General features: G+C 41.6%; 1 protein-coding gene across 1 annotated transcript; it reads right to left on the bottom strand.

Moving 5' to 3' along the window:
* Positions 1-480: 480 nt before the first annotated feature.
* Positions 481-20,716, bottom strand: itga11b (integrin, alpha 11b). The gene is made up of 30 exons (XM_053885557.1): positions 20,668-20,716; positions 17,670-17,781; positions 15,890-15,996; positions 14,461-14,552; positions 14,119-14,233; positions 13,911-14,038; positions 13,546-13,694; positions 13,331-13,475; positions 12,499-12,664; positions 12,137-12,207; positions 9,050-9,194; positions 8,828-8,976; positions 8,615-8,758; positions 7,761-7,961; positions 7,562-7,692; positions 7,088-7,272; positions 5,431-5,567; positions 5,259-5,369; positions 5,078-5,163; positions 4,794-4,998; positions 4,632-4,730; positions 3,216-3,292; positions 2,971-3,054; positions 2,405-2,492; positions 2,218-2,331; positions 2,069-2,155; positions 1,867-1,977; positions 1,581-1,676; positions 1,259-1,372; positions 481-1,186 (listed from the first exon to the last, which is right to left on the bottom strand). Exons 1-30 carry the CDS (start codon positions 20,714-20,716, stop codon positions 1,115-1,117), a joined length of 3,570 nt encoding a protein of 1,189 aa, XP_053741532.1. The 3' UTR covers positions 481-1,114.
* Between the last annotated feature and the right edge of the window lie 1,726 nt (positions 20,717-22,442).

The following is a 22,442-nucleotide window of genomic DNA, read 5'->3' as shown; positions in this document are numbered from 1 at the left end:
ACAGCACATTGACACGCATATATTACCCTTCACTGTAATAAAGCATAGACTGAAATAGTAACTTCTGTCAGCCATCAGAACAAGACAGGCATAAACACCAGGTGTGATGCTGAGTTCATCACTTCATTTTAATGGACTGAGTCCATGTCCCAAACTGGTATTACTGGTTTGAGCGGGAGCTTCTAAGTATCAACTCACCTGCAGGTTTCTATGAATGACTGGAATCATGAAAGCAGCACAGGAACTTGGAAATGTGTGTTTTATGCCAGAAAAATGTAAAATTCAGACTCAATCCAAGTATTCATGTCAAGAACCAGATCGACACTGTAAAGACCAACAATTTACACCGTAGTCATTTTAAAAATATTTTATGAAGAAAATGCCATCGGCTCATAAAAAATGTTGCTTTTGCACACAATAAATATTGCAACATAAACAAGTATCAAAGACAACAAATATTTACAAAAATGATGGGTATTTTTTTACAACAAAGTGCATGAGCCATGTATGTTTTAAACTGACACAAATACTGAGTCTGTTGTTTACAGTAACAATATGTTAGACATTGTTGTTGATTTCGTTTGGCGATTCCAAAACAAGCTTCACTTGTCCAGAGGTTGGTTCTGTTTATGCTCTGATAGTTACAGCCATTTTGTTTTGCGTTTTAAAGTCGAAGTTCTTTTGTGGAGCGAATGGTTAATGGTGAGTCAAATATTAAGCTGATGTGAGGCAAATGTTTGCTTCAGTCAGGATGTTACCAAAGAAAGTGACAAAACGTCTTTGAAACTAGGAGAGTCACGGACTGACGTTTGTGCTGGGTCATTTCTGTACTGGAAATTGCGGTACAGAAGAGAACAGTCTCAGAAGAGAACAGTCCATTAAGGGTCCACTGAAGACAGGTGATGTTTACTGGTGACTCAGCGTGAATATGAACTGTGTACAGAAGTCATGTGACCAGAATCAGGCAGGTCCACTTGTCTTGTCTGGTAGGGGATGGGCGACGCCTCTGGGGGCCGTGGATGGGGTCAGTTGACCTCCTCACAGCGGTTTATAAATAAGAGCTAGTTCAACTCAGTTCCTTCTTGAGGTCACCTGATCCTGAACGATGTCGCCATCACAGCTCGGCTCCAGGCTTCTCATTTTCTGACTCCTCCTTCTGCCTTTTCCGTCGACTGAAGAAGCCCACCTGGAGACAAAGTTTTTCTCAGCTTTAAAGCTTGTGCGGACACAGTGTCCCACAGCGTGTGCCAGTGCGTACCTTCCACAGAGCCAGTATGAGTATGGCCAGTATCAACAGCCCTCCCAGTGAGCTTCCCACTATGATCCAAACTGGAACACTCATTTCATTGTCTTTCCTGAGCTGCAAGAGGATCTGCACACACACACACACACATATGTAAAAGAGACAACTATTCTAATTCAATATAGATTCCTTGGAATGTTCAGCTTCTGCAGCAACTATAAATAAATCCCGCTACCGCTAGAGGGCGGGCTTCCAAGGAAGGTGGAAAAAACGGAATTGACAAAAAATGAATTCAGAAATGGAAAGGAAACATCTTGAATATAAATGTAGATGTTACCTCTCTGTAAGGTTGCTCCTCCAGCAGGAACATGTTGCTCGACGCTGGCAGGTTAATGGATGCTGACGTCAAAACATCCAGAGACCTGAAACTTACCTGGAACAGAAAATGAGAAAGTTATAAAAAAGAGCAATAATTTAATACTCTTTATAATGGCTATAGTAATTACTTTAAGGTGTCTGAAATATAGTGACATAATACTAGGACTCCACTGTGCGATCCTACTAAGAGCTTGTTGGAAATAAGATTTGTTTATACATCCTTAACAATTTCACACTTCACTCACCGCCTGCAGAACAGGAAGTTGGTAGGTTCCTCTGAGAGTGAGCTTGACCTGTCTGAAGGGTGGAAGCTGCAGTTGACACTGAACCTGGAGGCTCTGGCTGTTACTTTGGTTCTGTGCACAGGAACACACACACACACACTGTGTAGAATATCTGCTGGTTTTAGTGCTGTGCTGTTCCTGGTCTAAATGCTGTGGCACTGACCAGCTCCGACAGGGTTGTAAGATCCTCTGCTGTGATTGGATTGCTCCTTGGGATTTCAGGGAGGACACAAGGAGACCCAGCTGACTGCTGGAGGCATTCAAATTGTGAGAAGATCCCACAGAGATTTCTGGTTGATAAACTAGTTGTACCTGGTCAACGCTGCATTCGCTGATATTCAGCAGCAGGTTCCCACCCGGACTCACTGCCCAAACATCTGCTTTGAACATCACGTCCTGGATCACAAACTGACCCAGGTTCTGAACCTGGAACACCATCATCATTGTGTTGGCCTACATATTCACCAGAGAATACTTCCCCCCAGCTACTACTACTCACGTAATAGGTCAGATTAAATGATGTGAGGTTCCTCTTCGTCGAGGAGGACGAGTCTGCCTGGATTTCAAATCGAGGAGGATACGGGTCTCTAAAAGAATGTCAGAAAAATATTTCAGGGTCATTGGCTTTGTTTTTCTGGTTATCATTTCTGTTTTTCGGAGTAACTTTCTGTTAACTTTCGAGATTTTTTTCTTCTGTTTCCAAGTTATTTTGATGCTTGGCGTGCTCCATGGCTGCAAGATGATGCACCTGAAACGCATACAGACTGGCTACGCAGTGACTCAAGATACGAGTAGGAGACTGCTGAAAATACTGTTTACACATAGTACGGCTGACTTTTTCGGCATGTTCTGAAAAGTCAAAGTCAAAATTGGGGTGGGGGCATTGCAGGATTTTGAAATATCTTGATCATACATGAGAAATATTAAGTCTGAAAACGCTAAACATTGTATTGGAGTGGATAAAGAGGTCACAGTATGAGCGTATATTGTGTGCACTGTGCTCTCTTTTGACATGATTTCTTGTTTCACACATCTTGGTATAGTACTGAGAAATAACAGAATTACCTGCTGAAGAGAATCTCTGTTTGATACACCAGAGGAAGATAGATCGTGTTGGTGTTGTCATCTGGATAACCTTCTTCTCCGTCACTGAACTCAGTCAATGACAAACATGAGAAAGACAAACACATGTGAGCATCTATTGCTACAAAAATAGGTAGCTGAACCACAGTCCTGGCAAAGTACAACCCTAAAAACATGTATGATTAACTTGCATACAACAACAACAATGTCAAACAAAATTGTCTCACCTGCTGGTTACCATGACAACCTGAAGGTGATCGAGGAACACAGAGTGGTCGAGCTCAAACTCAACCCGGAAAGAAACCTGAAAAACATATTCCTGCTGAATAATCCAGTTCTGTGTAAACGTTGAAAGTATTTTTAAAAGCGACAGTTTCCATCATCAGGTCTTAGTTTATCATCTCTGTCCAATCCCCCCGAGGCTGCCGCCCTGTTAACAGGAAGCCGAAACTAATCCGATCCAGTCGGCTCCCATAAAACGGACTTTCATCAGACCGGCCCAAAGGGACCTGTCGGAGAGGGGCGGGGCCAACCCTCTCCTGTCTGTTACTTTAAGCACTCCTTAATGCGACTAATGGCTGATTTACTGTCATTAAATCCAAACAAAACAGTGAAACTCAACAGCAACACAAACCCTCACCATTGTGTGTCGTAAATAGTCAGTCATTCTTTTTCTTTTTAAAGCTGCGTAAATATGTAACATCCTATTAAAATCAGGAATGCATTTTCTATGTAAACACAAAATCATATAAATATTAAAACTTGCTTTTCAAGCCTTCAACTTGAGAAACTTGAGAAGCTGAGGATCATAAGAAAATATGCTAGAAGAAACTGCAGGTTGTTCTTCACATGACATATTACACAATGGATTCAGGGATTTCATGTATCTATGTTGAGGCATGCGGAGGAAACTCAATACCCAGGCCAATTTGTAATACATTCAATTTAAATGGTTAGTAAACAGCCTGCGCAAACTGGTATCACAGGAAGTGTATAACTGTGATATCATACGTTTCAGCACATAAAAGTGCTAAAAAATCAAACATAACGTCCCTGAACAAAGTTGTCGCTGGTCAAAGGGTGTCAACAAAGGGTTAGAGGTCAAAACAAATTTCTACTGCTAAGTATGACATCGATATCAAGGTCCAATGAGATAATGCTGACATGTCCTCCCATTCTATGGAATGTAAACTGTTGACTCAACTCATGTCTGAACTACATTTTTTTTAAACGTCGCTCAAAACGCATGCAGCTCTTGGCGTTCATATTTTCAGATTTCAAAATCTACTGGTCACAGAATGTGGCCATGGCAGCTCTGACTCCATTGACTCCCATTGTAATGGCTGCAAATGAATAAAAACCCATCTCAACATGTTGTTATACATCAGAATCAGAATTTAATTTATTGCCATGGTCAGTGGGGAGCCCACCAACTAGGAAAGTGGTTTGGAATAAAGTGCTGACAGAAAAAAATAAAATAAAATAAAATAAAATAAACAACAAAGGAATTCAACAGTCTGACGGCCGAGGGGAAGAAGCTGTTCCTGTGACTGGAGGTTCTGGTCTGGATGGACCGTAACCTCCTGCCAGAGGGAAGAGGAACAAACAGTCCATGACCAGGATGAGACGGGTCATAAACCAACCTGAGACAGGGACTTCATGAAGGGGGCGCTGATGTTACAACTCCTCTGATTGGTCGAACTGTCGTCTGAGAAGCATTCAATCTGGATGTCTGATTGATCCTGTCAAAGAGGGAATGAAGCGTAAATGTTGTTTCTCCCTAAGTGGATGTAGATCTGTCCAACCTTTACAATGAGACTGGAGAAGACCAGATTACTGGATGCTGAAATGTTGATCGTGGTTCCATAAGCATTCTCGCCGTGGTTCTCCAGACGAGTGAAAACTACAACTCTCCTTCGCCCTGCCTCCACCAAGTATACTGAGCTCTCTCTCGCCCCCTGGTGTCGACATATGGACCACACAGCTTGATCTTTCCCACTGCAAAATGTCCTGTAAATAAATGATCACTCACTATTGTGGTCAGTGCAGTGTTGTCAGAGCATTTTAAGAGTACACTCAAGTGACCTACTGAACATCCACCAAGTCAGTGTGTGTGTTCAAGATCAAGTCGGGGACACACACATCTTCTTGTTCGCACCCGTTCCAGAAGTGCAGCTATGGGACGAAAAAGTTTTCATCAATGACTGACCTCCTTTCCATTCATTGTTTTTCAGAATTACACTCCTGTCTAGAGAGGTTTTGTGCCTCACCTCAGTCCTTAGAGCAGTTGGCCAGTCAGGGTCCAGCACTGGCCCCTGCTCTGGGTTCAGCAGCCCTGTCTCCAAGGCAACAGTAATTGGACGTCCATAATGTGACGTGTCCTGTGCACCAGACTAGTGTGAAAGACTGTGAGGTTTCTGGGCCTGTGTGTTTGCATCTTACCTGAACAGAGAAGCCAAGAGGTTGGCAGCTCTCGTCCACCCCCGCCTGCAGGACCAGATGTCTTGGCTGCTGGCGATCGGACTCGTCCAGAAGACCTCGAGGAGGAAAGCGACGCTCGTCCAAGACCAGACTAAACCAGGCATCTGACAGGAGTGCCAGCGAGAAACAAGACAGGGCTGTTCATCCAGTGAAAATAAAAAACACCATCCTGGCGATTCCAAGAGGCGCCGTCATTCAAGTGAAGCGTCTATGTGTGTTGCATGACCTTTATTTTCTATCTTCTGTCTGTCATCATCTGCAACAATCTTCCCGCAGAAGGCCTTTAATTATATTGCAAACTCAGACAATTTTCCTCATTTCAGTCGCTCAGGCATCCAACACGCTGGATAATAATACTTCAGCACACCATGTTTAGCCTTTGGCAGACTGACCGTCACTCCCCAAGCATGTCTTCAACACGCTTTCTGTGAACCCCCCCGAGCACTGTAGGTGATAAACACTGGCCTCTACTGCCGGGTACATCATGTCAAACCTGTACAACATTTATGTGGCTTTATTCACATGCACACTTAGGTTGGATTTTATTTTATTTTATTTTATTTTATTTTATGATTCTTGCACCAGTGACACTGCCACAGTTAATGAGTGCAAGGTGGTGTTGTTTAATATTTAGTAGTGTTTTTTTAAGGTATCGATCTCATCTCAGACTTGGACGTGCTGGACTCTTGATTTTCTGTCAAGACCATAGCTTCTCAGATTTTCTTGAACTGTGAAAAGTTAGATTTAAGTTAGATGAATGACCAAAAAAAGCCTTTTGTTTTGAAAATATTGCAAGCCGTATCCTACAGCACCTGACAATAAACATGCTCTCATTTGATGTCATTGACAGAAAGGAGAGCTTGGAGTGGCACCTATGCCATCAAAGTCAACACAATAACTCAGTTTGCACCGTGTGACATTTGCAAAGCAAATTTCACCGACATGGCTGGGTCAAAATGTACATGGAATGGAATGGAAACACCTATTTGTGAGGACATTTTTGCTTTGTGGGGAAATTTACATTGATACTTTACTTTAAAATAAGTACATCATTATAATTGGGTTTAAGTTTGGTGAAGTTTGGTTCAGTGTAGTTTGGTCAAGATTATGTATATGAAATGTCCCCTCAAAGATAGTGGTACAGGCGTGTGTGTATTTCTCATCTCCGACTTCTCTTCTCTTGTCTCACTCTCGACTCGGTCTCGGGTTTGGTGATCTTGACTATAGCATCAACACTTAGTGAGCAATATTCTGATATGACCTCTAAATATAGAGGACTTGAAAGAAAGAGACAGATCACTGAGAGGGACTCTGCAGCTTCTGCCTTCTGTGTCTGTGCGATAATCCACTCCAGATGATGTGTGCAGCTCTGCGGTGTCACAGTTGCTGCAGTTCACATGTCTGTTGTGTTTCCATCATCTGAACTTGATTAACCACGTGGAGACACGGCAGCACTGACACATAGCATGGTGGGAAATCAACTGAGCAGACGGCAGCTCATCATTTGGTCATCAGATTTTCAATTTTATTTTAATCCTGGCTGCTGTACCAGATGGGGAGCTCTTTAAAAGTAGGCGTCATAAAATATTATAATTGATTGAAAAATGGTGTTGAGATTTTAATGCTACACTTTGGCACGTACCCACGTCTCCCGCGGTCTTGGTCCTGGATTCCAGAGACAGGCAGACAGTGACAGACATGCAGGTCACATCCTTCCCCCCTCGCCTGCAGTCCTTGTTGAAAATGTTGACCTTCTCTGGTTCAAAGGTGAGTCTGGCCCGGATCCGCACCACGCCTCTAGACCTTGGAGAGAAGACGGGACACGTAAGTCAGGCTCTGATGGTGACGCCCACCTGCTTATCTGCTCACCCAGCTTCTGACTGAATGGACTCTTTCCTTTACCTCTGTTGCCTCATACGGAAATCTTTACTCTAAACTCCATTCTACCTGTCTCTCTGCTGGTCTTGTTCCAAGTAAACAGACTTCTGATTCACATTTCAAACCAAGATTAAAGTTGAAACTACCAACATTGGACTAGTAACAATCTATTATCAGAGGGTTGGTGTTGGGTTTAAAGGGATGCGGTTCTGACCAGATGATTGCAGCGGCTTCCAGCGCTCCCACTGCCAACTCAACAAGTCCATCACCATTGGCGTCCAACACACCGTGAAGACTTCGCCCGAAATACTGCAGGCCAGCAGAAAAGCCAGCGGCTGCTAGACGCTGCAGAGAAGACAGAGGAGATCAACAAGCTTGTTGCCTCAGAGGTCCCCCGTCCGAGCAAGTCTCACCTGTTTGTACTGTGGGATGATGGTTTTATTAAGGCCATGGAAGATGTAAACCGCCCCCTGGTGGTCGTCTTCAAGTGGTGCTCCCACCACCAGCTCTTGGAACCCGTCTCCGTTCATGTCTGGGATCTGGGTCATGGCTGAACCAAATCGAGAGTTCTGGGCGATGGCTGGCACCAGGGATCCATTCAGGATGAGTGAAGCCTGAAAGCACAAACTGTAGTCATTCATTCGAGTATCCTCACCACTGTAGACTGCTTGTTATGAGAGCATGACTTATGTTTGGTGCTTTTAAAACAGCAAACATTTATATTAGACCAGAGGAGGGTAAAGTGCGGCACGGGGGCCTCTCAGCTTTTGTTTATGTGGCCCTGATGAGCAAATCAACAAAAGATATAGTACATTTATCATCATGCATTACTTTTAATTCTAAATAATTTCAGTCTTTATTTACCTTTCCCATTATAAATTGGATTTTAGTAATGCTCATTTTAACAGCAAATACCTTCGGGAAAAAAAATCTTGTCTTGCCAAATTGTCTTCTTCATAGTTAACAAGATATACACTTTGTTCAAGAATAATGAACAGTTGAATACCATTCTGAGCTTCATCAGGTTTGTGTCCCTTCTTCTTCTTTTTTTTCTTTTGAGGTCTGGATGCTGCATTTGTATCTTGTATTTTCTATGCAAAATATTTTCTATATTTTCTTACATTTATTCCAGTCATACAGAAAATGTTTAACTCCCATTTAAGAAGATGGTTTGCTCTAGTTATTAATAATAAATGAAATTTAACAGAATACAAAACAAAATAGTACCAGTGATTACTTTTTTTCTTTCTGTAAAAAAGGTGTGTACCTTTGCAGTGACAGTGTACATATACACCATCCCTCTCTCCCTGCCCTGACTGTAGAACATCGGTGCTGCCACTAGCAGGACGTCACTCTCTCCATCTTCATCCACGTCCATTGATAGCACCTCACTCCCAAAGTAGGAGCCAATCTAAAAAACAGCGAAAAACACTTAAACCTCAAGTGGCATCGCAGCAGGTGTTGTCAAAGACCAACTCACCTGTTTCCCTAAGAGTGTGTGAAGGATTGTCAAACTCCCATTGTTTTTCAGGGAGAAGATGATGACCTTGCCAGTGTGGTTGAACCTCGGAGCGCCTGAGACGTAGAGTTGAGAACCCCGAGAAGTAACCAGGGAGCCGACTGAATAACCTGCAGCCAGGAAGCATTGTTTGTTGTTGTTGAAGTTGTTTCAGTGATGGTCTCAAACTGGCCAAAGAGGTACCGAGATAAGCTCCATGGTTCTTCAGCTCTTCCGGAAACTCTGCACGATAAGAAGATTTGGGGGGCACGACCTTTCCATGCTTAGTCTCCTTCAGCACGGCGCCATTCCAGTCGTAGGCGCCCACCGCACCCAACAGAATACCATCCTGGAGTGGAAACAAGACATATTAAGAAGTAATGTTCTGAAATTTACATTTAGCCAGCAGCTGCCTGGTTCACTTCATAATCGTATTTCCATCTAATGGTGTTGGGAAATGGAAAATGAGGTGAAGCAGAGTGTCAAACTGCTGTAGCATAACAGTACGTCTTATCTTGATGGGATCTTTGACTACTACGTGCTTTAGGTTCAGAAATTCTGCCTTGAATAAACAACCTCTCACTGAGTCGCCTCGGTGTGTGCCGGAATGTCGGAGTGTCGCACCTTTCCACTGACACACATATATGATAACACGTAACGGAATATGAAGTCAAAAGTTCAGATGTGACAGTAATTAAAGCTGACTCATCATTTGGGATCGGTGATGCTGGAGAGCGCAGATGTTTGGCAGGAGATCGGAGGGTATGAGGTGCACATGGTGCAGGCAGCACACGCTGGTTTGAATCTGTGTCTACACGTCCTTTACTGGCGCATCTGGATCTAAATAAAATAAGTATGTTGATCAGCATGTTCTAGATCTATATGTCGATGCGGGTTTGTTCGTCTTTCCATCTTAACAGGCAGAAATAAACGGAAATGTGGAGTGTTGAATAACTGTTCTGTTTAATAAAATACTAAAACATAAAGATTCCATGCAACTGCAAATATCTCATTTTTGTTCCCACTTTCTTTTTTCTGACGACAGAACCACTAGATTTTGCAAATACACAAAACCACGATGAGCCGGAGCCACGTATACAGTTTGAACTCATTTAAATGATGTTATGTAACGCTATATTACTGATCAAAATCATGGGTCACATGTCAAACTCATGGCCCGCCCAGACATTGTATGCAGCCTACAAGAACTTCCAGTTTGTATAACTGTCTCCCCGCCTTATTTGTAATCAGAACTCAAGTTGAGGGGGAATGTGGGGGTGTGACATCCTCCCTGAACAAAAAAAACATCTGAATCATGTCCCCATAAAAACTGCCATGCCCCCTCTCAATCCCTCACATGTTGGAAATGTATGTGGCTTGTTTTAAACAAAAAAGGAATCAACTAGACTGGATGTCTTTTATCACTCCAACGCCTCTGACCCTACACGGAGCGACAATTATTAACATCAACTCAACACGGCAACACATGACCCACACCATGCTAAAAACACACACCAACAACCCGCAATCTCTACTGTATAAGACAGAAAAGAAAGTTACTCCTGAAAACTCCATCAGCATTTCCCCTCCCACAGGGGCATGCAGATATTTTGTGGATTTTGTAGCCAGAATAATGGGCATGAATTGCAAAAAACATTATTAGCGTTGTCGTCGCTGAAATAACGAACTTTATTTTTATTTTTTATGTTTATTTTCGAAAAAGATGCATTATCAATATGCAATGTTTAGAGCTCATTTGCTGGGACAGTGGCCAAGTAGTGAATACGTATCACTATGTGTCCGAACTGAGACACATCATGCATGGAACTGATATCGGAGTAACATTCTTTTTTTTTCTCAGGAATCTAAGAATGAAGAAAAATTGTGACACTTTTATCATACAATGTAATGGGGTAAAAGGGCTGGTGTAAGTGCACCACTAGGGGGCTATCGTCAGGGACCTGCCAAAAAAAATTGACCATCCACCCTGAATGTTTTTTTACATTTGTAAAACTGATGCAGATGCATCATGCTGCAGCTCTTATGAGGTCCTGTTCAAGGCTTTGATTGAGGTGAGATCCCTGCTCCAATAGGGAGCGTTAGCTAGTCAAAACCTTACATCTATTAAATTGTTATCTCATTTCCTTAGATTTAAATTTACAGAGTTGATTCTTCTTTAAAAAAAATGGGGGGAAAAGAACAGATTAGAAACACATTTACAAAATTGGACCTGGTTTCCAAAAAAAGAAACACTAGAAACTGAAGTATTTGTCCAAAATTGAATGACATAAAAATAAAATTCACAATAAAAATACAAAGTAATTTATTTCCAGACTCAAACTATCCTTTTAATGCATATCCAAATTAGGAATGAGGTTCCGTGTCAGAGCGTCATGGTGAAAGAGCTTTCCGAACAACAGTAATCTTGCAAAGACACAAGATTTACTGAAGTGAAATAATGAAGAGTATGCTAGACTCATCACAGACTTTTGATATCTAATGCCGAAGCTCTCATCCTCTGGCTGGGCACAGCTTCAGCACACAGCCTCTTTCATCGACATAGAATCCAACTCAAACTCACGAATCCCAGAATAACGCCAGAATAGAATCCCTTCACCTAATTCACAGGCGGATTGTTCCATCTGGCAGATACTTAAATTCCTATGGTGCAAAATCTGCTCCCTGTCTCTTGAATTATTCCACAGCTTCTGAATTACCCTCAAAAAAGGCTCAAAAACATGTGGTTAGTCAAGAACTGTGTGACCAAGTTCCCTTCTAATCAAATTGCTGGCCTTGACTCAGTTTTGGCAGATTCTTTAGGAAACTATTTTTTGTTTGTTGTCATTCACATTTTACCTCTGATATCTGAAACTGAAGAACAGGAAACTCTGTTAATGCTTTTTAATATCTGTGTGCGTAAGAGTGTGTGCAGAGCCATCTGCTCTGTGTTACACACGCAACTCTCCACGCCAACATTTCCATGCTGGAATTCGCTCCAGTTTTGTCTGGATTAGAAATATTTTTCCATCCTGATCAGGTGTTTGGGGAGATCAATGAAGCAAAGAAAAAACAGCTCCACTGGATATATCACAATAACTGTGACCTAAATTCTAGTTTTTTTCATCAAGTCATGTAAAAAAAAATAAAATAAAAGTCCTATGAATTGAAGTTCCGTCTGTGCTAAACTATTGGTATGGTGATGAAATGAAGTTTTTTTCTTCATTCTATCTCTTGAATGGGAAAGATCCAGTCATACAGAAGCGGCTTCTCAGTAGGAAGTGGAGGAGTCACCTTGACAAAATGTGAGGAGAACCCCGCCTGAGCCATCTGAAGTCCAAAGCCTCGTCCTTGACTGCTGGTTCCTGCAGCACACGAGATGTCAAAAGAATGCGTGATCGTTGGACATTCTTTTTTTTTTTCATTTTTTGTCCGATCCACATTCCCATAGTCTGTTTCCAAAACCCCTCGCTCTATGGCTGTGAGTCCACTGATCCCAGACAAACATGAAAATCTCTCGAAAAAACATTCTTTCGACTAGTTGCGCTTTTATTCTTGGTACTGTCTGGCAGCAGAAAGCTTCCCTTGGAAACAAACACATGCCAAATCATTATTTGGTATTAACCAGGAATTCAAGTAGCTGAATGTCAACTAACCCTCTAGAGAGAAGATCCTCTCCCCCAAAGCATCCACGATGTCCTTCAGAGCTGACTCGTCCGTCACGTTGAAGAAGTGTTCTTCATCTGGGTCGCTGGCGATGAACTTGATTTCTTGCAGAAAGGCTTCAGGGTTTATTCCTCTCCGGTTATAATAACCCAAAACCTGAAGGAGACAGGTGAGACAAGGGGTTATATTTGCCTCTGTGAGGCCTCCTCTGTTCTCATGAGCACGTGCGGGTGCCCCCTGAGAACTGCGCTTTTCTGTCCAAAAAAACAAAGGTAAACAATATATATGAATTAATCATGATTAATAACATTTCAATATTAAATATTTGATTTGTTTTTTAATTTTTTTAACTCTAAATTTTCTTCCATCATTGCACTCTCTTAACGGTTTTTTTCAGCAATAGTGTGCATTTTTAAGGTGTATTTTGTTTAGTATTTCATCTTCACAACACCTTTAACTTTATTTTTTTTTCTCATTATATCATCTCAATTTGTATAGTAATAATGAACAAAATAATAAAAAGCAATCATGAGATGTATGTGTTGTCACTTTCTTTTTTTTTTTGCAAATGCATAATGGTTAAAAAGAAAATAACAGTGTGCTCTCATTCAAATAAATTGTTTTTTTCCTCATAACAAACATGTTTTTTTTTAATATGGAAGTAAAGTAGTTGATATAATATGCACTTAAAAGTGCTTGCTGATGGACATGTTGACTACCTGTTCACGGTTACCTTTTGACATCCTTCCTTTATTAAGAAATTGTTGTACGTTCGCCTTAGTATATTTACAGGTGAGTTTTGTTTCAGGGCCCAGCACTCACAGCGATGGCGTATAAGGTGATGTTCTCCCTCTCACTGTCCCCGACAGCCTGCAGCAGCTGAGGACTGTCGTGAGATTCGCCGTCTGTGATCACTATCATCACTTTCTTGGCCCCCGGTCTCCCTCCGCGTTTGAAAGCCTGAGACCTGGTCAACGATTGGGCACCATGGTGAGATTTGGTGGGAACATTTTAGCCACAGTTTTCCATAGTAGTACCTCGCCACGTTGATGCCCAGAGCCGTCCTCGTCTCCTCGCCCCCTCTTTGCTGGATTCTCCTGGCAGCCTCCACTACATCCTCCACTGTCTGATACTCACCAAGGTTGAACTCATGGACCACTCTGGTGCCATACTGGACTACACCCACCTGGAGACAACCAATGTATCCCTTGTATCCCTCATCCGTTCCATAGCATATTCAAACATATTTCCTCAATGTATCTAGATAATGGCCTGCAGTTACAATACACCCCAGAGTCAGAGTGTTTTTCTAGTTATTCGTGCCTGATGATGGTGAAGAGGAACGTCCAGAAGGTTTTTCCAATCCTGTTGAATCTCTTTTGTTTTGTGCGGACAGACCCACCTGCGTCTGACCTGGACCAATGTAGAACTTCTGTAGGATATTGATGAGGAAGTCCTGGACCTCGTACCAGGGATAGATGGAGTTGGAACCGTCGAGAACAATCACAATATCCATGAAAGTCTCACATCCTGAAGTATAAAAACACACCTCGTGAAAAGATTAGGAATCACAAAAAGGCTGGTGAGCAGATGAGCTGAGGGACATTTACTCTGCAGTGCAGGCGTGAGGGTGTGTGACATCTTGAAGTTACGTCCTACTTTGGAGCAGATCCCAGTGCTGTACAAGGAGCTTCCACACTCATGAGACCACAGTGGACCACAGGTCTGACAACACCATGAAAGTCAACCACAAAAATGTAAATAGCAGAGTAGAAATATTTCATTTTCCAGTCCTCACAAAAGTAAACTAATAGAGGACCCTCCGCCTCAAAATATTTCGCAGGTAGACTAAGCATCGTGGATCCTCTGAATACTTATGGCATGTGGCATGAGTTTCCTTTCTCATTTACCATCACTCACAGAATATTGGTAATGTAAGTCATGTAACTCACCACAAAGCTGCTGTCTTTAGGATTAGAGGTCAAGGTCATCCCCAGTCTCATCTTGTCTTTTCTCTCAGAGATATGATCCAGGGAAACTTTCCCTGAAGACAGAGCAAACCAAGTTCTTCAGGAAACTGTGACGAACAAAGGTTGTGTTGTATCATTTTTTAAATGTATTTTCATTCACTTCTTTTCTACAAAATAAGGTTTGGAAGAATGATTGTGTCTAAGGTCGGCCCCTGGGACCAGGGAGGAGTCCAGAAGGCGCCCGTCTAACTTCTCTCCCAAGTGGTCAACCTTCCTTACCCACTTTCTCCACAATCTTTGTCAAACAGTGGTGATCCAGTTGAGAGCTACGTCTCTGGGTTCAGCTCTTTTCATACTGCGAGTGTCTTCATGACTGAAAACGCAGCTGTCAGTTGGAGTCAGGCTCTAACCTTGCTTCATTTATGAGCAAGACACCGAAGGCCATATTTCTCTTCCATAAAACCAAGCAACATAAACAGTGCTGATTAGCAGGTTGAACACGTAGGCAAGAAAATATAGCACAACATTAATTATCAAAAAGCAGCACCCATCAATGGCAAGAAACATTTATACATGTAAAAAATGAATTATTCACATTTCAATATTTGACCCCAGAATGGTCAATTATGTTGAATCTGGACACATAAGCTTCTGCCTCAGGGTGGAAGTGCTCCAGTGATGAGCAAACTCTTTGCTGCATGTTTTCATTTTTGTGCTTTTATCCTCAAGTTCTTTAAGCTTAAATTTCCCGTCCTTTGCAGCAATCTGATTTGGTCTCCGTCATCATGCATGTTTTGGTTATGGCATCACAATGTATAATGTGGTGCACCAAGAAGTGTAACTTATTGTAAAAGTTTAGAAAACAACTATTTATTTGAGGTGATTAATTATTATTCTCATCTTTTGTGTTCAACACTGGAATTGTGATGTCATGAGTCATGTTAGAATAGAGCAATGTACCTATACTTATCACATGAGTCAGCTACGTAATACAAATATAAATTCATGGATGACAAACTACAGATTTTAAAGAATACAGTCCTTTGAAATATAGTGTTTGATGCGAGCCACGTCGGAGATCAGTTGACATCATTCATTTGTCGTCCTGGATGAGCTCATATTCACGGTTGATGGCAGAGGAATATTTTCCAGTTGTTTTACCGAAGAATATTCAAGAAGAGTGATCCAAAGATATTGGTGCCAGATCCACTTCTCTGAGTTAATGTTACCCATCAGCGTGAGTGTCGGGGTCTCATCCTCTGTGACGGTTTTTGGATGAGCATGAGCACCAGATGTCTCTGGATGAAGTGTCTTTAGACTGCCAGCCACTGGCCGCTCACTAAGGAGGGGTGTGTGCCAGAACACATTCGTGTGTGACTGAGCAGAGGTGGGTTTGTTGTGTGTCCCTTACCGAGTTGCAAACGACTGCAGGAGGCGTCTCGGGTGTCAAGAGGACACCTGAACACATCACCGGTCTGCTGCTCCCCTGTGGTTTCAAATGGTGCTCCAACCAGCAACCTGCACACACAACAACACCCAAAGCTCAAACCTGAGGATGCCTGCTGGGAAAATCGACCGGAGCATGAATTAAACTGGTCTGTGAAGGAGGAAGTGAATCACAGATTCATTACTATTAAGACCGACAGCGTCTCTCATGTGGTTTGTTGAGCACCCATGCATGAGACTGATGGTTAGGTTTGTAGGGCTCAAAGGAGTAAACAATACTCTGCATTTCTTAGGTAGCTGAGAACATCTAAAAAAAAAAACAAATAGGGACTTGGAGGTACATATGTGTATGATTTATGTTCGTGTTTCTTTTGTGAGAGTCAGACTTCAGGGATATGAAAAACTGTTTCAGTATAAATGGTTATTGTCAGAATGTGGGTCGAACCAACATGAACACAACTAAAATATATTTCTTTTGATCAGAATTGCATGGGTCCATTTTATAGCAGGGCAAAGGTCAAAGGCCATTTGTATCCCAGCTGCCGCAGTGTTCAGCAGTAAAACCCGGCCACGGTGTCAGACAGCAAATGAGTTATTGGAGTAAACACCACCACATGTGGCTACGTTCTGGGAAGACTTGAGTCTGAGTCACATACCAGAGAGGCAGAACTTCCCTCACCGAGCCGTCCACATCAGAGAGGCGGAGCTGCGGCCGACACAAACCGCATCCTGCAGCCGCAGACAAACAAGCTCTGACATCATCACCTCAGCAGGTGCCACCGTTTAATCCACTGATTAAAAGTGCTGCCGGAATAATTACACAAAATTCCCAGAATTCCTTTGCACGGTGCCAGGAGGAGAAGTCCCCTCTTCATCTGGTGCTGCAGACTCACAGACAGGTAATTACTGACCAGCAGCAGCGGCGATAAAAGATGTCTGATTCCCCTTATTAACTCCAGGCAGGACGTGCAATTGACACAGGTCTGTCACCAGGGGAACACAAAAGCCAGCACACACATGCACGCAACTATACTTCACCTGGGTGTTTGACCAGCTAAAGGTAGAGTTGAAAACAAGGAAGTAAATCTGATTTTGAGCAGGGTAGGACATCATGACTTCCATGGCCATAGGTTTATGTATATATTAATAATGCTGATGTAACTGATATATAGACAGAGTTTTGTTTCACCCTCCCTGGTAGCACTCAACCCGCCGCCCTTTTAGAATGTTTCCAATCTTCAGCCAAACTTGCAGAACTATTGTTACTGAAGCATACAAGCCACCAGAGGTTCGACCCAAGAGGTCATCAAATGTCACTGAAACCGCTTCCCCCTCCTGCTTGTGTGTTTCTCTCCCTCTTTCTCCTCTAACTTCCTTCCTCCCACTTTCTCCTAATCCTGCCTCCTTCTTTACTGGACGAATAACCTGGAGGCTTCTTCGTCAGCTCTAAGTGGAAAACTTCCTTTTATGAATCACAGACACAAATCATTGAACGACTTTCCTGGAAATATCTGCAACTTTTTCCTTCCAGAATGCGAAACTTCCACGTCAGAAAGAATAAATAAATTATCAATGTATCTGTTTTTATTTTTGATCGGACGTGCAGACGGTGATGTCACCTGCAGAACGCTGGAAATAAAAAAAACAGCTGCCAGAACTGTTCCTCATCGTGGCTGAATTGTCACGGTAGCATTTGATATAGACGAGGCTGCAGGGATTGTGAGGTCGCTGTTTATATAACTCACCACTGTCGCCCCCCGGCCTGGTGCTGCTGAACAGTGTAGCCAAACTGGTTCTCTCTGGGACTTCTGAAGATTTTGGCATTTCTGGAGTCAAAGTTGAAGCAAAATCTGAGATCTGAAAGCCAAAAGGAATAAATTAAACAATGAAAGCTGTGTATTTTATGGAAGGACCAACTGGTAGAGCCAGGAAAAGTGGTGGACGACCCGAAAAGAGAGAAGACTTTGTCTCACTGAAAATGATCCCAGTGGTTTTCATTTCATTTTCTTCCCTCTTGGTTTTTTTGCACATTAGTTCTTTGAATATTTTGCTTTTCCACACCTCTCCTCTTCATGTCCTCCTTTATCAAAAGCTTTTATGGTGGACTTCTTCTCTGCCTTGGTATCTCCATCTCCAACATCCCTGGTCCAACATGCACTGTCTGTTCTCTCCACAAGTCTGCGGCAAACTTCTCCATATGAGCTGTAGGTCTCGCTACAGAACTTTTTATTTCAGTTAATCAGTAGAAGAAAAGAAAGATTGGGCTTTCTTCTGTGTTTCACTTGAAATTGCAAAAGAAAATTAAGTTTGGACTATATGAAAGCCACAAATGGATCACAGAAAAAATATATATATTGGTACAACATCATTATCATGTGAACTGTGCAAGTCACTGCAAAAAATATTTTACTTATTGATTCAGATTTACATTAATAATAAAGAAGCTCACCACAATAAGAATGGTTCTTCAGGAATGTAAGTGTTATTTAATTATTTATTGTTAATGTGGTGTCTGATGTGAAAGCCATGTCTCCCAAGTATTGTCCCAAAAGAAATAAACAATGGTCTCTTCATCTCTTCTCGTCACAGTCCATCAAAATACCTGAAGGTGAAAGGTCAACTAGGATCAACATTAACATTCTATGAGGCCAAAATAATAAACTGAGCAGATCATCCCACGACTAAAGCTGAAGAAGACATGTCATTTCTGTCAGAGGACTTACATCCCCTCATAGTCAGCTGAGATTCTAAAGCGACCACTGAGTCTGACACCTACCTTTAACTGGGAGTGGTGACAACATTGATTTCTTTGACTCAACGGGACATCAATGTTTGACTGGTATTAGATAACTAACTGCTTACCATCTCGAAGGACCAATACATGTCTATTAGATGACATATCAATACCAGTTTCTACTACATGACGTGGCAATGAGTCAAAGCTGCGGCAGGTATTTCACTCCAATGTAACATAATACTAAAGGTAATTTCCATTAACCTGCTTTAAGCATTTGTTTTCGTATTGATTGATGGGTTTTAAATAATGAATGTATCATAATAGTGGTCTCTGTGTTAAATATTTTCCACTTCTGCTCCCTGACATCTTCTTTTGCTCTCTGGTCCTGATGTCTGCCATGTTCCGCAAACAGACAACTCATTTTCACAGCTGGAGGAAACGATTGGATACTCTGGGGTCACAAGGTGACGCAGGGTCAGGATGGAGGGATGGTTACCAGACGTCCATTATCTATTGTCTCAGTCAGTTACGACAGTTAAGAGACTGAAGCGGACGTCAACATTTGTGTGCAAGTTAAACCAGCATCCGTGAGCTTTTCTTTAGACCATCATACAAAGATTTACAGACTGGAGGATTAAAGAATGAATGAATGTATTTTGTTGCATGTCACAATGGAATATGACAATGACGTGAAGTCTTTATTATATGACATTTCTTACTTATTATCAGCACATTGGGCACTTTGCTTTCAAACTTTAACCCAGAATGTAAAGAAACCTTCAACACTATAATCCATCCTATTCATCTTACGTTTGCATGTGTGACTGAATTGTTACCAGACGTAAAATAAGAAGCAAGGTTGAAAATCACTTTGCTAAATGTGGTGTTTTGGGGCCAGAAACAATAGCATCTTTAACAACAACCTAGCTGCTGGTATTTTGGTTATTTGCTCATGTTTGTGCACAAGATGACAAAATGAAGTTGTAGGAAAATGTCTGTATTACATAAGAGCTGTTTTTGGCACATGGACTTCATGAAAATTCATCAAAGAAATTTCTCTTTTATTTGTCTACTGCTTCAAGAGAGAGAGAAATAAAATGTTGTCTGTGGCTTGCTGTGGTTTGTTATGTACACCACAACGCACCGCAGGGGTGGAGTAAACCACAGTTATGGCCAACCTCACACACTCCCAGGCACACTCTCGCGCCCCGAAAAACTGGTCCTTTCACGCTCATCCTCATATAGAAGGCTAATAGTTTTATAGTGACCCTCACAATTGTAACCAAATATCTGGTTGACCCACCTTGCAACTGTCAGGCACACAAGAGCACAAGAACACAAGAATAGTCCAAAGAGGAAAACAATATAATTTAGCAAGAATTAATTTGAATGAAATATAATTTAGAAGATATACAATAATATAATATAATATAAATAAATTTTTTTTAATCATAAATAATTTATTGATTGATTTTTTTGTCAAAAAACAGCACCTAACATGCAGAGACGAAAAAGTAAATAAATAAATAAATAAAATAAAGACAAAACACATCTGTCAAATGAAACAGATAAAATAAGTGTAAAAAGTGGGGGAAGCAATGCAAAAACACTGTAAATTAAGGTAAAAATTATTTCCATTAAAGAAGACTGAGCCTTAAAAGACTAGACAACTTTAAAACAATAAAAAACTGTATATCACTGTTAAACACTAAAATATTAAGAAGTTATATCCAATTACGAGACAAAGAAAAGGGAAGATGTTTTTATATTATGACAAAAAAATGTCTCTTGTTTTATTGAGAAAGAAAAATAAGTACTTTTGTATATACACAGATTTCAAATATTGAACATTGTATTCATGCAAAATTATGCAAAATATTTTTGCACAATGTTTAAACTCGACAATACCACACTTTACTTCTAAGGTAATTTAGAATTTGGAATTGTCTGTGAAAGTGCCTAAACCTCCATGAGCAGAAGCAGCCTGTGATGTCATCATCACTGACCTGGCAGGAGGCTGCAGAACCACAGCAGCAGGAGCGGAGAGTAATCCATCTGTGTTAGAGGAGGGGAGGGAGGACGACTGAGGGAGGAAGACACCGGCTACACTCTTTACCCCTCCGAAGTTTTAGGAAAAGGGGGAGGACCATGAACACACCTCCTACCGTTGGACGACACAAACACTCAGATCCTCCTCATTCTTTACCTTTCTCAGTCTGTAGCGTCACTGCTGCAAAAACAGGAAATACCTTCGTCGATGTCTGTGATGTCACTGAACCCCAGTTGTCAACATCTGTCTGCCTCATTAAAAAAAGTTTCCAAAAATAAGTCATTACCAGGAAGATTTATTTGACACTCAAACCTGCTCCAGCGAGTCAATGTTTTTCAGCATCTCCCCGAGCTGTCGGGCAAAATGACGACCTTGCCTCATCTCAATGATTAAAACACGTCCACTTGTTGCCAAGTTTCCTCGGCTGAAAACCATTTCACTTCCATTTGACTTGAAAATGTAAACTCACCTGCTGCCACGAAAGTGAAGCACAAATTGTATTGGTTTTCCCCTCCTCTGACAGTTCAGGTCAGTAAAGGTCAGTGAGCTGTTGTAGTTTTTCTGCTAGAATTGTCTGACAAATCAATCTTCACCAAGACAGATTCCCACCACTTATCAAAAGCCAGTTTTACTCCTCGCACAATTCAACATGAACATGGGGTGTTCCTCAGGGTTCAACTCTTGGTGCCTTCTGTAGTGATCCTAAATTCGATCGCTTGGGCATTTCCAACATCAGAATACATGTCATATCTGCTGGACAGCAGTCAGATTTCCATACTGGTGGCTGCTGAGAAATATATCTTAACGCTCCTCTTTTTTTTGGAATTAATATGTCCATTTTATATTTTAATATAGCTGCATATTTGGCTCAGAAAACCAGGATTGGTGTTTCTTGGTCATATTTATCTCTCTAAGATGTTCACTCTCACATTCCCTGTCCGTCAATAAAAGGTCCTGCTGTCACTCTTTCGGAAATAACAAGTGGAAACTCAGACTCCTGGCAGTGAAGCTAAAGTGAAACAGGCGTTAAGAGTCTTTAAATCGTCTGGTGGGTCAGTGAAGGGCAACATGCCTCTGCCAACCTCATGTGATCTTCACGCAACTTCCCACTTTATAGGGAAAATGTTTATCACGTACTGGTTGGTTTCCCTTGAACTGGAATCACTCCAGGTAGAGTGAAAGTAAACACATCCATCCTGTAGGTGAACACTATAGTCTGTGTCACAACTGTTTCATGAGTAAGTTCATCGATTTAAGATTGAATTGTTGGTCATTGGATGATGAGGATCAGCAGTCATTGTTTTCAACATTATTTTCCTTCACCATAGTATAACAAGAAAAGCTGAACCGTGAAGTTATCCTTGTGTCACCTTGAATCCACACTCCTAGAACACTGTCTTAGTGTCCTCATACACGTTGTGAGCAACCTTCACACACTTCTCTGATGCTTCTGACTTCCTCTCTTGGAGTACTCTACTCTAACAACCACTCTTTGCCATATCTTTGTGTTGTGACTCAACAACTTCATCCCTCTATAGTTAGTGCTGATCAGGGAATATTAACAGTCACGTTTTCCCAAAGGAAGTTTTCTTGCCAAAGTGAGTTTTCTGGAAATTGATGACTTTGGATGAAAGTCTTCGCTCTATGAATAGATGCTATATGTTTAAATGTCGTTTAAAAAAATAAAGAAAGTAGTAAAAGATTGCATGATTGTATTGTATTTGAATAGCA

Source organism: Synchiropus splendidus, chromosome 14 (assembly GCF_027744825.2).
Source record: "Synchiropus splendidus isolate RoL2022-P1 chromosome 14, RoL_Sspl_1.0, whole genome shotgun sequence".
NCBI lineage: Eukaryota > Metazoa > Chordata > Actinopteri > Syngnathiformes > Callionymidae > Synchiropus > Synchiropus splendidus.
Note: the sequence above shows the minus strand (reverse complement) of the source record. Positions and strands in the feature narration are given on the sequence as shown.